A 17,362-nucleotide genomic window follows, 5' to 3' on the forward strand; every position below is an offset into this window, starting at 1 on the left:
CCCACACAAAGACACACATACTTTTTGCACATGATGTTTTAAAGTTATAACCTCATAAATGAGTATATTCATTACCCGTATGAACGGCCTGCTTTCATGAGGTCACGCGGCACAAGCAACAATTCGTGCTTTTCATCGGATTTTTGGCCTTTGATGGCGCGAGCGACCATTTTCCGTGGAGACCTTTATTCTGAAAACCGTGGGCGGAAGTGTAGCTTTTAGCGTCAGTAAGCGTGAGTGACAACAGTGAATGGAGAGAAAGTGCGGTCCTCCCAATGTTAAACAACAACGGAGTTCCATGGGTTTACCATCTACCAGCTCTAAAGGCAAAGTAAAGAAAACAAGTAAGCAGCAGTGTTTTCTATTTGTTTTAGCGGTCAAACAGTTCTGGAGTTGCATGCTGTTTAGCCAACGATAAGTTTTACACTTAAAAAATTAATTTTTTTTTAATTCATAGGTTTGTCCTCACATTACGGTTGTTGGGCGTCCATTCGCTTTTAAGCATTTAAATTGTTTTGGGTTCATTTAAAACTACTTAAATCACAGGGATAGTCAATGAAATGCCCGAGGTAGCCTTTTTCTGCGCCTTCAATTCCGCACTCTAAATTCGATTAATTCTTGTCAATCGGTTCTACATAGTTAAGCTAGTAGTAAGTACAGTAAGCGTATGTATTAACACAGCAGAGGGAATATGTATTTAAGCCCCTCTGATTTTGAACGTTTTCGTGCTAAGAAAAATTCTCATTCTTTGATTTTGATGCCAGGGTGAAAGAATATTATCAAAGGAAGAAAATATAGAAAATTACATGAGATGAAAAATAAAAATTAATTCGTAATTCATTGAGAAACTCAACCTATACAATAAAAATTAATACGTAATTCATTGATGAACTCAACCTAAACAATGATAAGATTTGGAAAGAGGGAGGGAAGTGGGGGTTAAAGATGCACCGATACCAGTTTCGGCAGTGGGGGCCGATCCGGCCCGAAATGGTGGTATCGGCAAGTACCAACAAAGAGGGAGCCGACACCATTTACCTGTCCAGTATTATAACACTTGACTGCTGCCTTTTTCTCCTGACGGTCACTACACTCGCTGGTGTGTGATGACACGTGATCACTTTGCATGCCAAGCAGCTATCGCTATTGACCTGGTCCAGACCAATGGGAGTGGGCCAATAGCCGCACTTAACCAATGCCTGGGCAGCTTTTTCATATGTAGGAAAAACAAACTACGAGAGGAAAATGTCGCCAGTCTGGAAATATTTCAGTTTTATTATAATCTCCGTTGAGTACTATGGCTTGCATGCAAGATTTGCGGCCTGAATGTTTCGAGAGGTGGAGTTAAACCAGCCAGTTTCAATACTTGGATCCTGATAAAACATTTGAAGACGAAACGTGAACGAACACAAAGAGTTTTAGGCTACAACAGTAGCAACTGCCAAGAGAAAGGTGGCTGGGCCATTGCAACAAACCCTGGTCAGCTCACTTCAGCTACTTTTTTAAATTGTCTTTTTACTGAAAGAAATGCCGCAGAAATTTGAGGCCTGTTTCAAAAGTAGAGTTGCCACCTTTCAGAAATAGAAATAAGGTACGCCCCCCTCATGCCCTAAAGCGTACAGGCGACAAAAAACATCCGTAAAACTCCTAAAATGCATAGAAATGTATCTATTTATATATATTTTTTCTGTATTGAATCAATACGGAACGCAACTTTTAATTCCCAATTTGGAACGATTCCTTATTTCAAAGGACGGGTGGCAAGCCGATTCCAAAGTGCTGTAGAAGTAAAAAAAGTAAGTTAAGCTAAGTGGCTAAGTGTGTGTTGCTGCTAATGTGCAGCGAAGGAGGCTAATAGAGAGACAGTACGCTGTGGTCAATTATTATTACTTATAATTTCATGAAAGTTTGACTGTTTGACCTTTGAGAGACAAAACTCTGTTGGGCGAGTATTATACATGTTTTAATTTCATGAATTTAGCCATTTCAAACAAAGTGGTATCGGTATGGTATTGGCCGATACTGCACAGCCAGGTTTCGGTATCGGGGCCCAAAAATGGTATCGGTGCAACACTAATTTTTTTAATCATATGTATTTTGCGATTTGAATGAATAAATATATCACAAAGCCAAATGTAAAATGTTGCCAAGTAGATAATATTATGCGTCTTTGTAGGATTTTATTGTCAGAAATCTGTTAAACTATACATGGACAAGTACTACTTTAGGAAATATTACTCAAGATGCATTAAGTTCAAAAGTCATCAATTTGTCAAGGGAATTGAACCTTGGCAATTTACAAAAACAAAAGATGTAGCCTACAGGCCAAAAGTGACAGAGTAAGATTTCTAATATTGGCTAATGAGCAACAACTAAAGCGAGAAAAAAAACAACACATAAAATTAGGGCTGCAGCTATCGATTATTTAGGTAATCGATTAATCTATTGATTGATTAGTTTGAATAATTGAGTAATCCTATTACAAACATTTAATGCGCTTCAGAATTTTAGAGAGACAACGAGAACCAAAAGTGTTATTTGCTATGTGGAAAAATGGATTTAGGTATGTGGCCTTTTTTTTTTGCCATGTGTCAAAATGGATTTTACCATGTGGCTTTTTTTTTTTTTTTTTTTTGCCATGTGGCTTTTTTTTTGCCATGTGGCAAAATTGATTTTGCCATGCAGCATTTTTTTTGTAGCGTAGCTGTCAATTGCAAAGCCTGAGTTGGGTGCCAGTTGAATGAAAGTGTATGGTCAAAAATCACAGCCACGCATATTTTTCTTTCATTTAATATGAATGGAAGTTATGGACATGTATAGCCGTCAGTGGTATAGCCTGACTTGGGTGTCAGTTGAATGTCAATGTGCTCTATTGGAAAGTGTATGGTCAAAAATCACAGCCACACGTTTTTCTGCCATTTAAAATGAATGGAAAATTTGGATGTGCATAGCCGTCAATGGCATGCACGTGCATGGCCTTCAAAACTGCCATATACCCCCAAAAATTCCACATACCCCCCCCCAAAAAATTCGACATGGCAAAAAAAAAAAATGCCACCTGGCAAAATCCATTTTTCCACATGCCAAATACCACTTTTGGTTCTTGGCCCTGCTGGAATTTTAGGTGATGTAAAACAAAGGAAAAAGTGTGTACGCTTGCAATAACATCGATTTGCCAAAATTACACTTTCAAAAGAGCGATAATTGCAAATACAAAATAAAATACTAAGTGTTTCTTCAAAAGATGTAAATTTGCACTTTCATTTCACAACAGCAATACATGCATTTCAATATAAATAACATACCTGAGCTTAGCCTCATATGAAAAAAAAAAAAAAATGCAGATCTAAGTACAAGTGAACAATTGGCTAACTTGCATGGCAAAAGTCTGCTAGCTAAAATGCTATAAAATGCAAAGTTTTTTTTTTTTTTTTTTTTTTTTTTTAAACAAAGCTCTTAACAAATCGTTCAAACACATATTCCCACAAAAAACTGCAAAATATAATTCTAAACTAAATAACAACTCCATAAACAAACATATTAGCTCGAACAAAAACTTACATTATGAGCAGTTGGCCATGTTAGATGAGTTATGTCGTATTCACTGTTGCCACTAGAGGGCAGTTTATCCAACCAAAGCAATAAAACTAAATGCAAACACTTTCAAAACAAACCATTACAACGCCACTCTAATTAAACGAATCCTCGAAGCAGCAAAATTTGATTCGAAGCTTTTTCCTCATCGAATTACTCGAATTAAAGCAACATTTTGCAACTTTTCAGTTTGGCTGATTTTAGCAGCGCCTTGCACAAAAGCGGTAATGTTTTCCCTTGAGGTTTCCCGTGAGGACCAGCGCAAACCTGAACAGTAAACTCAGCAATGAATCAAAAATCAATCTCGCGGTCGCCTGCAGATGGATTAAACAACATTTCTGTTTCCAGCGGCTGTGTGCAGGACAAATAGTAATAAGGTCATGGATCCAGTAGTGGCTAAACAATAGCATATGACGGTTAGCAACCGTGTAGCTGAGTGTGGCTAAAGAACTTGTCAGCGCTGACGAGTTCGGTTGGAGGGGTGTCATGCCAGCGAGTGAAAGCTTGGCCAATGTTTTTTCTGTATATCCTGGTAGCCTCTCTTTTTTTCCTCCTCAGACAAAACTTTTTGTCTGTTGTTGCACTGCCATCTTTGCGGCGTTCGCATCGACTTCCGTCTTTATAATGAATGGGGAAAGAGGTAAGTGATGTAGGACATAAAGCAGTCCGCACATTTGTAGTTTTTTTGTGTGTGGCAGGGTTCCTGGCACCCTCCTCAAAGTTAATTAGTGCCAGTGAAAGCGATGCAGACCCCCTCAAGATAGAGCAGGGCGGTAAACCGAAAATTTACCGTCACCGAAATTCTTAACGATGACCGACGTAATTTTGACCATGTCGGTAAATTCGGTAAATTAATAAAACAAGAAAATAGTCTTTTCATCCCGCTTTGATTCTGTGTTGTTCGTCTATGTTCATTCCCCTTTAAGAAAGCAGTGAATGTGCTTACGTAGGGAGTCACGTGATCATCGGGAAGCCAATCAAACAAAAGCCCGGTAAGCTAACGCTAGCAGCTAACGCTACAAGCAAAACGTGATGGAGTGTGGCTTAAGGGAGGTTCACCAAACTTTCAACCGACATTTAGTAGACTCTTGGTGGCATCCAGACGGGCTTTCACCCGCTGTCCTCCTTTGTTCTCACGATTTCCGGAGATGGTGCTTTCAGTGCTTTCTACTGGTAGCCAGGCTAACGCTAGCTAGCGGCTAACGCTACAAATGAACGTTATGGAGTCGGATAGAGGCTCTAATCTTGTCGAAACGGCTGAATTTAATGAGTGGATTGGGCACGGACTGCATCTAGCAATTACTACGTGGCGTTATTTTGTATCTGTCTGTGTGTGTGATTCCTCTGATAGCTTTTGTGATGGTAAAGAATTCTGCATAAAGTACAATCCAACGGCGAAACTTATAATGACCGAGAAATGGCCCCAGCTATTTTTATTGTGCGTGCATTTATGAAAAAATGCACTGGGGGGAAAAAACCCTTAAACCATAAAGTAAACACTTGTATTTAATAATTATATCACAGCAGCCATTAACAATAAGTTGTCTTTTTGAAGTGTACTGTTCAAGCTGCAAGTCATTTGTGTTACAATTACATGTTTGCACAGGCATATTGATTTTGACAATGTACATTGTTCAAGTCATACACGCTGTTATAAATGTTCATACTTGAATTCTTATTGCTTACAATACATTTTTATTAGGGCTGTCAAACGATTAAAATTTTTAATCGAGTTAATTACAGCTTAAAAATTAATTAATCGTAATTAATCGCAATTCAAACCATCTATATAATATGCCATATTTTTCTCTAAATTATTGTTGGAATGGAAAGATAAGACGCAAGATGGATATATATTTTCAACATGCGGTACATAAGGACTGTATTTATTTATTATAACAATAAATCAGTTCTAAATCAGTTATAGAAATTTTATATTAAAACCCCTCATGTTTTCGTTTTAATAAAAATTGTTAAATTTTCAATCAAAAAATAAACTAGTAGCCCGCCGTTGTTGATGGCAATAATTACTTACACTATAAAATCAGTCGCACCCAAACGCCAGCAGAGGGCAGCAAAACTCCGCAAAACAATTAACAGGTGGGCCTTTGACTCTAGTGACATTTAAATATGTCTGAGCTGGGCAAGTGCGTTAATTGCGTCAAATATTTTAACGTGATTAATTAAAAAAATTAATTAACGCCAGTTAACGCGATAATTTTGACAGCCCTAATTTTTATAAATTTAATGTTTAGACTGCATGTACAATTGTTAAATACAGTATATCAAATTGAATGCTGGTCAATAAATCAACAAGAAATAGTTAATCTGTATTTCATGCATTGATTCAGATTTTCAAATTATATAACAGTCCGCTTGGGCGAATTTATCGGCATTTATCGTTATCGAGATAAATCTGCTCAATTTATCGTGATACATGTTTAAGGCCATATCGCCCAGCCCTACTAGGCTCAAGATATGAACGAGGTGTCATTCAACTCGTTATGAGTCGACATATTATCACAAATGTTATTTAAATATTTCCTAAAGGTTGGAAAGTTATCTAATGTTGCTTTAATGGATTAATTATTGTAGCACTACATAAAATTGTCCAGGTAACAGAATAGCAGCAGGAAAAAATTCAGTTTTCTTGTGTGATTTTTAATTTTTTAATTAGCCACGTCCATTAAAAAGTAAAGAAAGCAATATTTGTCCATACAGTATATATGCCACACTAGATTTTAAAATACAAGTGTCCCTGTTGTAATATAGGATATTTACATAGAAAGATTCTCCACAGAAAGGTGTGATTTAATAAAAATATTTTTATTTGGCGAATTTACTTTTATCATCACACCACCTGTGCCCTCCTCATTCATGCAGGCATTGTTGCAAGTCCCACTGGCGTGTTCAGAGCCAGTCTGAAAATAAAAAAGCACTTAACGAACAGGTCTCTACAGTTATTAATTAGAAAATAATATATAATCTACTTTACCATGACTGCTTCGCTTGCAGATGATCGAGTCCTCCTAAAATTCCCACGTTGCATAATGAATCCTAGCAAAAGTATCTTCATTGCAACAAAATGTGGATATCTATTCTTTTTTAATCTATCAAACCACCATGGGTATCCTTAAACTTTTCTTCTGTAGAGGCACCAAGGTTTTTTTTCTTGACAGCAAATCGTCATGTCCCTGTGTAAATAACTCATCTTCTCACAAACCCTTGGTGATGCTATCACTAACTCTGTAACTCTCAGGGTGTCGTTGGATAAACAAACATTCATGCTAGTAATTAAAGTTTATAACACACAATGCTGCCAGCTTCTAAGTAAAATCTGAGTTTAAAAAATGCTTTGCATAAAGGAAACTTGAAGCTCCTTTGTCCATAATTCATAAATTTGTCACTACTTTATGAATACCCCAAAATTCAAGAGGAAAGGAAAAAAGTAGCGACATTTAGGCATATAAATGTTGGTAGTTGTGCCCATCAATGGTGTAGTGTTACAAACAGTTCACATGCATGCAGCTAATCTAGGATTAATTCCCACACATATAAAATCGGTAACTGCCACCCAGTACAAGCAAAACACAGCTTTTCCGGTGAAAATTATTGTGAATAAATGCTTAAATCCCTGACTTTTTTTTATAGATCTGGGCGTAAAACAGTCATGAATCTTGGTTAAAAGTAAAAAAACGTGCAGGTAGCATTTATTTTACGTAACTATGTCGAAGTACGAAGTTAGTCTGTTAGTAAATGTGGGAGGCGTACGTAGGCTTGTCACCCGTCCCTTGAAATACGGAATCGTTCCGTAATGGGGAATTAAAAGTTGCGTTCCGTATTGAACCAATACGGAACGCAGTTTATTCCGTATTTCACTATTGTCCCATGGGGCGACCCCGCGTGGCTCCGGTGGCGAGGAGTGGCGGGCGGCGGTTCACCCAGCCCATGCACGTCTGTCACACACAAGCAAACACCTCCTGCGTTCATGAGTGACCACTGAGCCAACAATAATGAACGAAAAGGGCAGGAGATATTAAAGACAGCAAGATAGTTATCTGCCTGCCCGCTGCTGTCTGCCCTGCACTGCGCTCCACTTCCGGGTTCGTTGCCTAGTTACCTCGCTCGCTCTGTTCAGTGCACCGCCCTGCGCGTTTTCAAAACAAAAATGTCTTCTTCAGCAGCAGAAGCTCAGGACACCCCACCTCATCCTCAAAAGCGGAAACGTCTCCAAAAAATACAGCGGAGTGGGAAGAGGGGAACCCGTGGCTCGATAGAGTCACTGATGATTATTAAGCGAACTGCAAGGCAGGCAGGAAAGTTTTTGCAGCGTCTCACGGAAGGGTAAAATAGCATGCTGCAGGGGACTGCCACAAACAGAATCTAAGATCCCAGAAGAGCCTTTGTCGCAATTATTTGGACCAGAAACATCCCCTGAGCTTGATTTGGTATGTTATTATGTTCTTGTATATGGATAACATATAAGTAGGGCTGTCAAAATTATCGCGTTAACGGGCGTTAATTAATTTTTTAAATTAATCACGTTAAAATATTTGACGCAATTAACGCACTAGGCCCGCTCAGACAGATTTAAATGTCAGTACAGTGAAAGGCCAGCTTGTTAATTGTGTTTTATGGAGTTTTTCCGCCCTCTGCTGGCGCTTGGGTGTGACTTGCATATGTTATGTGGCGTAATGTCGCCCTCTGCTGGCGATTCAGTGCAGCTGATTATTTGGGTTTCGGCGCGCTTTTCTGACGTGATTATATGTCGATGCGAACTCACACTAATACAGTGCTATTCAGACCAGCTAACGTCCGCATCCAGTATTCAGTGGCAGTTCTCATAGCCCCATCACACTGTTTGTGTCTAATACATGCATCGCTTGTGAGTTATATTCCTCCTTTGTTTATATTCATGAGCATTAGATAGTTATTGATGATGTGTATTTGAATTTGTTCACATATATGGTGAAATGCAGTTACATTGTTAGATGCTTGTGAGCTAATTGGCTAGTGCTACTGCTCAAATGGACACGTGTGTGTACATTTTATGTTATTTTGTGATTTATGGAAGTTATTGACACATTGCCTTGTTATTTTCAGTTTTACAAAAATACAAGAAACGTGCTCCTGTCAAAAAGAGATGACTTCAGTAAAGCCCATGCAACTTTGCCACACCGTCTGATTTCTTTTTGGAACTTATGTTCGCTATCTGTCAATTTGTGTACTCACACACATTGAGGACAGAATAGGGCTACTAGTTTATTTTTTGATTGAAAATTTTACAAATTTTATTAAAACGAAAACATTAAGAGGCGTTTTAATATAACATTTCTATAACTTGTACTAATATTCATCTTTTAAGAACGACAAGTCTTTCTATCCATGGATCACTTTAACAGAATGTTAATAATGTTAATGCCATCTTGTTGATTTATTGTTATAATAAACAAATACAGTCCTTATGTACCGTATGTTGAATGTATATATCCATCTTGTCTTATCTTTCCATTCCAACAATAATTTACAGAAAAATATGGCATATTTTATAGATGGTTTGAATTGCGATTAATTGCGATTAATTACGATTAATTATTTTTTAAGTTGTAATTAACTCGATTAAAAATTTTAATCGTTTGACAGCCCTAGATATAAGCTATATTTATATTTACCTTCATACATCTTGCATTGATCGGAGCATTGCTAGGCTATTTCAGTTGCTACTATGGTTGATTGTTTTCAGGAATATTGATTTTTTTTTTTTTTTAAACATGCATATATTATCAATCAATATGGAATGAATTTATGTACCCATAAAGAACATCATATTTTGTTGCGCTAACTAATGCTCTTCATTTGGAATCATTCCTAATAGATTAACAGCAAATAAACACTGAATAAATAGTCCTACTGCGGATATATACTATCTAATGATTGATTGATATTGATCATCTCACTCCTACCCTCTAAATTACTGCGGCTGAGGTGACACAGGTATACCACACAGTAAAACGTAGCCAGCCAGAGCTACAATAGTGCTGACTGTGGACACAGGCTCAATCAGAAGATTTTTATGTGATTCCAAAATGGTGAAGAAAATGACTTTTGGGAGAACAAAGCAAGAGGCACTGTTGAAACAAGTCCTGGGTCCAAAGGCAGTGGGTGATGTGCTCAAGATCTTAACGTCACCCATCCCATTCTCCATACAGGCTGATGCCTCGAATAAATTGAGCAGGGGCCTCGAATAAATTGAGCAGGAAGATGCTTCCGCTTGCTGTCCAGTACTTCAGTCCAGAGTCTGGGCTCACCAACAAAATGCTGGACTTCATAGATAATGCAGACTAGTCAGCTGCTGGAATTGTAGCTCTCCTGGAACATTCCCTTAAGAAATTTGGCTTGTCAATGGGTCACGTGACCGGATTCAGTGCCGACAATACAAATGTTAATTAAGATATTCTTCGTTTTCACTAACCTGCAGAAAAAAGAAAAAAAAAATCTGCTGCAAGGAAACTGCCATGCCCACATAGTGCACAATACAGTTTTCTCATCTAAAAATAGATACATTTCTATTTAGGAGTTTTTGGGATGCCCCTTTTTTTCGCCCGTAAGGCTTTGGGCGCGAGGGGGGCGTCCCTTATTTCTATTTCTGAAAGGTGGCAACCCTAGGCGGGCGCCATATGTTAACAGAGCTTTTCCGGTGAAAATTCTTGTGAATAAATGCTTAAATCCCTGAATTCTTTATAGATATGGATGTAAAACAGTCTCGATTCTTGGTTAAATGCAAAAAAAAACAAAAAAAAAAGTGTAGTTAGCATTTATTTTATGTAAATATGTCGAAGTGCGATGCTAGTCGGTCAGTCAATGTGGCGAGAGCCATATGTAAACACAGCTTTTCCGGTGAAAATTCTTGTGAATAAATGCTTAAATCCCTGAATTCTTTATAGATATGGACGTAAAATAGTCTCAATTCTTAGTTAAAAGCAACAACTGACTTTTTTATAGATCTGGGCATAAAACAGTCTTGATTCTTGGTTAAAAGTAAAAAAACATGCAGTTAGCATTTATTTTACGTAACTATGTCGAAGTACGATGCTAGTCTGTTAGTCAGTGTGGCGGCTGCCATATGTAAACAGAACTTTTCCGGTGAAAATTCTTGTGAATAAATGCTTAAATCCCTGAATTCTTTATAGATATGGACGTAAAACAGTCTCAATTCTTAGTTAAAAGCAAAAAAAAAACGTGTAGTTAGTAGGGGTGTAACGGTACACAAAAATCTCGGTTCGGTACGTACCTCGGTTTTGAGATCACGGTTCGGTTCATTTTCGGTACCGTAAGAAAACAATGCAAAATATAAATGTGCTTGTTGTTTATTACACACCTTTGTGCTTTCAACAATAGGAACATTAGCTTATACAAAGCTAGAATTCTGCTCTAAAAGTAGCGGGTATTTAAAGATAATCCAACAACAATTTGCCTTTCAGACCCCGCGTATTGGGCAGCTTTCTTTCTGAAAGAAAGAAGAAAAAAAGTTCTGGCTAAAGAGAAAAGCAATCCCAATGACAAAGATTTTAACATGTATTTTACAAATGAAATGCCTCAATAAATCATTTTTTTCCTTATGAACGGTTTTCAAAAGCTTTATTGGTGGATTTTCTCAAGTTAAAGCGCCACACAGAAATTATTAAATTTAATTGTGTAAGCAGGATCTGTGTATTATTCTTATTATATTAGCCAGTTTTAGCTAGCTAGTTTTAGTATTAGTTTTAGCTCATTTCAATTTATTTAAATGGGCTATTATTTATTTTATTATGTGTTTATATTTTACAAATGTGATGTAGTCTTCATTTATATTGTATATTTTATGTTGTACAACTTAAGTTCCTATGTGAATATTAGTTCCTACTTGTTTTGTTGTGGTAGGAGGGTTTTGTATTGAACACGGGGCCGTGTTGGTTATTATTATAGCAGAGAAGACAGCAGTAAATCAACAAAGACAAGTCAACTTTGCCCCGATCTACCACTGAAGAGATCTGATGGACTCAGAAGTGGGTTACAATTGCATATTAGTTTGAAAATCAACCGGATCCACCGTATTTTTACACGAGTGACTTCCGGTCTGCCCGATCCGAGCTACCGGTAGTAGTATTGACGCAGGAGGGTAGCGTCTCGCGTCAAATAATAAACTATGCCGTTCTTTTCGCGTGCGTCGTGTTGAGCCGCTTCTGGGACGCATTTAACACGCGGCCGCACTGCGACTGGTGTGCATTGGATGATTGACTTTAACGCCTGCGTTTCACTGCGTTCTCGCGGCGGCCACGTTGTCACGCAGTTGACGTTTCTGGGTTATACTGTCCTACCATATTGGTCCTCATTATAGTAGAGAAGACGGAGTAAATATAATCTACACAAAGAACTGTATCCCGATCGACTCACAGCCTCGAAAAGTAAGGGTTACATTACGTCAGAAACTCGTTCGGTACGCCTCCGTTCCGAACCGAGCACCACGTACCGAAACGGTTCAATACAAATACATGTACCGTTACACCCTTAGTAGTTAGCATTTTTATTTTATGTAAATATGTCGAAGTGCGATGCTAGTCTGTCAGTCAATGTGGCGATTGCCATATGTAAACAGAGCTTTTCCTGTGAAAATTCTTGTGAATAAATGCTTAAATCCCTGAATTCTTTATAGATATGGACGTAAAACAGTCTCGATTCTTGGTTAAAAGCAAAAAAACGTGCTGTTAGCGTTTATTTTACGAAAATATGTCGAAGAATGAGACCGTCGCGGTTAATTTCTCCCATTGATTTTCAAAATGCATGCATGGTACAAAAAATATAATAATTACCTTGAATCCTAGAACAAATAACCCCTGAGACAATCCTTTCTGTTTGTAAGCGGTACAGCTTTCATACTTTTTCAACCTAAATCCGGCGTTGGATCGCTGCACGTGCTGACTAACTGCAACCGACTGGGAATAACTGAGGCGGACTGTAGGACAGCCCCCTACTTGAAGGCGTTGTGCAGTGGCTGACGGATGTGACCTGTCAATACAATTAAGAAGTCTATGGATAAACTTATTCCAATTCTCAACACAAGGAAAGAAAACTTGTTTTTCGGTTTATTAGCTGTTTGGTGGAATATCCTCAAATAATTTCCTGACCCATGTATTGATAATTGTTGTATCGCCATATCGTGACATCATCGTTATCGTGAGCCTTGTATTGCAAATAGTATCGTATCGTGAGGTACCCAGAGGTTCCCACTTCTAGTGCAAAGTCTGCAAAAAGACTTTATCATTATGGACAATGCCAAAGCCAGCGAGTCGGACATGAGAGAAGAAAAACACCAGCGGTCTGTGGCAGCAGCGAGGTGTTTACACAGTGATTCATCATCAGATATTATGGAGACATGGTTTGATCTTAAATTATATCTTTAATGTCTTTAACATGTCTTTAAAAGCATTAAATTTGGTTTTAAAGGGTGCAAGAACACTGAAATAAGTTTTTGAACACCTGTCTGTTAGCTAGAACTGTGAGCCTCAAAGACCTGATAGTTGCCTTTAAAAAGTCCACCTCCACTCCACGTAGGCTAGGTTCATACCTCAGGTCTTAATGCTCAAATCCAATTTTTCTTCATATCTGTTTTTTGGCGTGCCCGTTCAGACTGCCTTTTTCCATGGAGCCCGTAAATGTCGTACGCATGTGCACTAACTCGTAGTCTGACACGCGCTGAGCAAACTGACCCGCATGCGCAGAAGCATCACAACAAATGTTTACGCATGCTGGTGCTATGTCATTCTAGGGTGATCATATTTTAATTTTCAAGAAGTGGACACATATAGCAAACATTAATCATTTAGTCTTATAGTGTATTCAGAGTTTATATGGATCGATAGAACAGATGGACCCACTGTGCATGCATGACACACACACATACGGTCAGTTTGTCCCACCGACCCTCAACTATGTAAGAAATAATGAAATATTGCTCATTTGGCGCACAGAAAAAAAACTGAACATTCTCAAGCTTATCTCCCCCCCCCATTTTATTTTTTAATGGCCATTATCAAGCCCGCCTCTTCCCTAAAGGCCGGTTTCAAGCTAGGCGCAAACGCACAACTCCATTGCTGCCATCCTCCTCGCCTCGCCTGTTTGCTGACGTAATTGCCGCGTGAATTCCGATTTGGGAGACTTGACATTCAGACAGCATCCACATTCTGGAAAAAATGTTGCACAGATCTTGTGTGATCTTATTTTGATTTCCAGAAAAGAGGACACTCGGCCCTGCCTTGAGATACTTGAATTTTCCTCGAAGTTCACTCAAAGATGCTGACATATATCACTTTAAAGTGTGCCTCCTCCATCTGGATAGAAAAAAAAAATTGCCATATATTATATATCATACACTATATGGAAATCACTGTTTTACTCAACAGGTTACTCAACAGGCTTTATTCTTCCTAAAAAATAACCAAACAGTAAAAACGCAAAAGAATAAAAAATAAATTAAAAAATAATGATAAAAAAATATTAATGCTGACCCTGGGAAATGTAGTCCAGTCAATACACTCATACAGTAGGCTATGTGCCAAATTAACATTTTTATAAATTACTATCACGACAATTGTCGTTGGCAAATTGTTATTCCCACTCAACTGTTATTCTCATTCAATGTTCTAGATTGAATGCAAACAATAACTGAAATAAACTGAAAAAACTATTCAACCAGCATGTTTCCAAACGCAGTTTGGAATAATGCCTAGTGAGGCTTAGCTCACTGATAGCTACCCTATTAGCGAATACCGGGAGCTGAGGCAAAATCAAACTTTGCTTTAAAAGTTTACAATCATCGGCAGCGCAACAATGCGACACCAAATGGGATTTTACAGATCACGCCAATACAAAGCTAAACAGTTGCCATTATATACTTATTTATTGTAAAAAAAAAAAAACTCTTAACAACTGGGCAGGCGCTCTGGGAACACGTCACAGGCAGCACAGTACCGTAGCATTATGTGCAAAGTGTCAATTTCAACACACGCTAATTGTAAAGAAATACTTCTCCGTGTGAATTTGGAATTTCCTTTTATTAATATACAGTGTATCACAAAAGTGAGTACACCTGTTGCATTTCTGCAGATATTTAAGTATATCTTTTCATGGGACAACACTGACAAAATGACACTTTGACACAATGAAAAGTAGTCTGTGGGAGCTTACTAGTATATAGTAGAGTTAATTTATTTTCCCCTCAAAATAACTCAAAATATAGCCATTAATATCTAAACCCCTGGGAAAAAAAGTGAGTACACCCCGCCCGCCCGTCTCATCAGACCATAGCACATGGTTCCAGTAATCCATGTGCTTTGTTGACATGTCTTCAGCAAACTGTTTCTGGGCTTTCTTGTGTACCGTCTTCAGAAAAGGCTTCCTCCGGGGGTGACAGCCCTGCACACCAATTTGATGTAGAGTGCGGCATATGGTTTGAGCACAAATAGGCTGACCCCCCACCTCTTCAATTTCTGCAGCAATGCTGACATCACTCCTGTAACAAGTCACATGACATTTTGGAGGGAAATTGACAAGCAGTACTCAATTTGGACATTTGGGGATGTACATATTTACTAAGGGGTATATTCCCTTTTGTTACCAGGGGTTTAGATATTAATGGCTATATTTTGAGTTATTTTGATGGGAAAATAAATTAACTGTATTATATATGCTGCACATAGACTACTTTTCATTGTGTCAAAGTTTCATTTTGTCAGTGTTGTCCCATGAAAAGATATACTTAAATATCTGCAGAAATGCGAGGGGTGTACTCACTTTTGTGATTCACTGTAGATGATGGAATCCTGAGGCATAAGAAACACAGCAACTTAGAATATAATACTAACATTCAACCAAATACACGAACGCAAAACAACTAATACAAGACTAATACAATATACTATACAATATACATCTCTGTGTACATATTTAACCCAATATACAACAGAAGACACATGATCGACATTAATAGGAGATAAAGTTACAGAAAAGTGTATGGAGCAGTATTAACACTCTACAACAGAATAAACGTCTGTTAGAACTACTCCTTATTGTAGTTTGTAACTGCCTGATCTCTTGCCAAACCGTCAACCCAGTATATGGCGGTAATGCTCCATGATACAAGAGGTAAACTGACCAAAAAAACAAGAAGAAGAATTACTCCTTCTCCTCCTACTAGTAGGAGCCACGTCACCGCAGGCAGGCGCAGCCCCCCAGCGGCCGGAGGGATTCTCTTCCAATTGGTCCTGTGAAAAATCATGAAAACCAGACATTTTCATGAATTTATAAAACCCGGCCGGACGCAACGGAGAGGACGTGTAAAGTGAACTTGTCCGGGCCCCCTTGTTTGGTCACCCTACCCAGATTGGATTTTAATCACATACGAAAGTGACCTAGATCGGATCTGAAATGGTCCAGTTTTATGCGACTTGTCCTGTTCAGACCGTCAAGCTAATGCGTCACTCGAGTCAAAAAAACCCCCGAAAAAATCGGATTTGTGCATTAAGACGTGCGGTGTGAATCTAGCCCTATTGTGCTAAATTATAAGGACTTTTTTCAGAGGGTTAGCTGCATAAAATAACTGTTTACCCCATAGAATCAGTAAGACTCCAACTACTAACATGGCCAAGAACAGAGCTGTCCAAAGACACCGGAGAAAGAATGGTAGAGCTCCACAACACTGTAAAGGGCAATTGCCAAGCAGTTGGTGAAAAAAGATCCACTGTTGTAGCACTTATTAGAAAAAATGGAAAAAGCCAAGGGCCAGGGTGTCTTAAAGACTCCATTGCCTTGTTTGCTGACTTTTGGCCACTTCCTATGCAGAGTGGACTTGGTGTAGGCTCGTCTTCTGACTTGTCAGGTTTTCCCTGTTAAAAGCTTTCCAAAGACGTTTTGTTATTCAGCCATCTTTGCTAACCTGTGGGTTTATTATTTCTGAGAACAAATGTGATACGTCTACGTTATTATTGAGGCCCAACGCACATAGATATGCAAAAAAAATAGAAGCTATCTCCAATTGATCTCATCCTCTGCAGTTATATTATTATATCTATTGACTAATCTAGGCAAAATGACCGGAAATACTCCGTCCACCAATGCTGAACTGTGCCTGTTGCATTGACTGACGCTAGACTGCTACTGAGGTGTGTAGACACTCCAGTAATGCCGGCCAACACTAGAGGGTGCCGTCCACATATCTCTGCTCGGATTAGTCAATAGAGTAAGCAGGTAGATTGGTGTGTCAAGAGGCACAGGCCAGAATGCGGTTGTTTATAAATTATTGATCATTTCTGTGCGGCCCGGCAGCATATGCACCACGGACTGGTACTGGTCCGTGGCTCGATGGTTTAAAATCCTGCATGGCATGGAAGGTTCCCCTGCTTAAATCGGCACATGTCCACGCCCATCTCAAGTTTGTCAATTGTAATTTGGATGATCCAGAGGAGTCATGGGAGAAAGTCATGTGGTCAGATGAGACAAAAATGGCTTTTTATTTGTAAATCGGTCTATGGCCGATCATGAAAAAAGTCCATTTATAGGTCGATATTTACTTAGTATAGCGATCACTCCTGTAAAATGCCAAAGTGAATTACCAAGCAGATATTCAGCCCCTCAAACTCTTCTGTTAACCACTCTCAGACCTTCTCTGTGACGCTGCAGGCCTTTTCTTGCTTGTGCGTTCTTCCTTCAGACCAACGAACCTAATAAAATCAGC

General features: G+C 38.6%; 1 protein-coding gene across 2 annotated transcripts in view; it reads left to right on the top strand.

Annotated features, from left to right (window-relative positions):
* Positions 1-211: 211 nt before the first annotated feature.
* The window catches only part of LOC130916701 (tetraspanin-18-like), a 78,218-nt gene continuing 61,067 nt past the window's right edge, over positions 212-17,362 (top strand). Inside the window, exons 1-2 of one of the 2 annotated variants that reach the window (XM_057837622.1) lie at positions 278-344; positions 4,153-4,234. In XM_057837622.1, coding sequence (XP_057693605.1) covers positions 4,219-4,234 — 16 coding nt within the window. In that variant the 5' untranslated portion in view covers positions 278-344; positions 4,153-4,218. Of the gene's footprint in view, positions 345-4,152; positions 4,235-17,362 lie in introns of both variants that reach the window. The other variant, XM_057837613.1, reaches the window with a different exon arrangement.

This window comes from Corythoichthys intestinalis, chromosome 1 (assembly GCF_030265065.1).
Source record: "Corythoichthys intestinalis isolate RoL2023-P3 chromosome 1, ASM3026506v1, whole genome shotgun sequence".
Taxonomy (NCBI): domain Eukaryota; kingdom Metazoa; phylum Chordata; class Actinopteri; order Syngnathiformes; family Syngnathidae; genus Corythoichthys; species Corythoichthys intestinalis.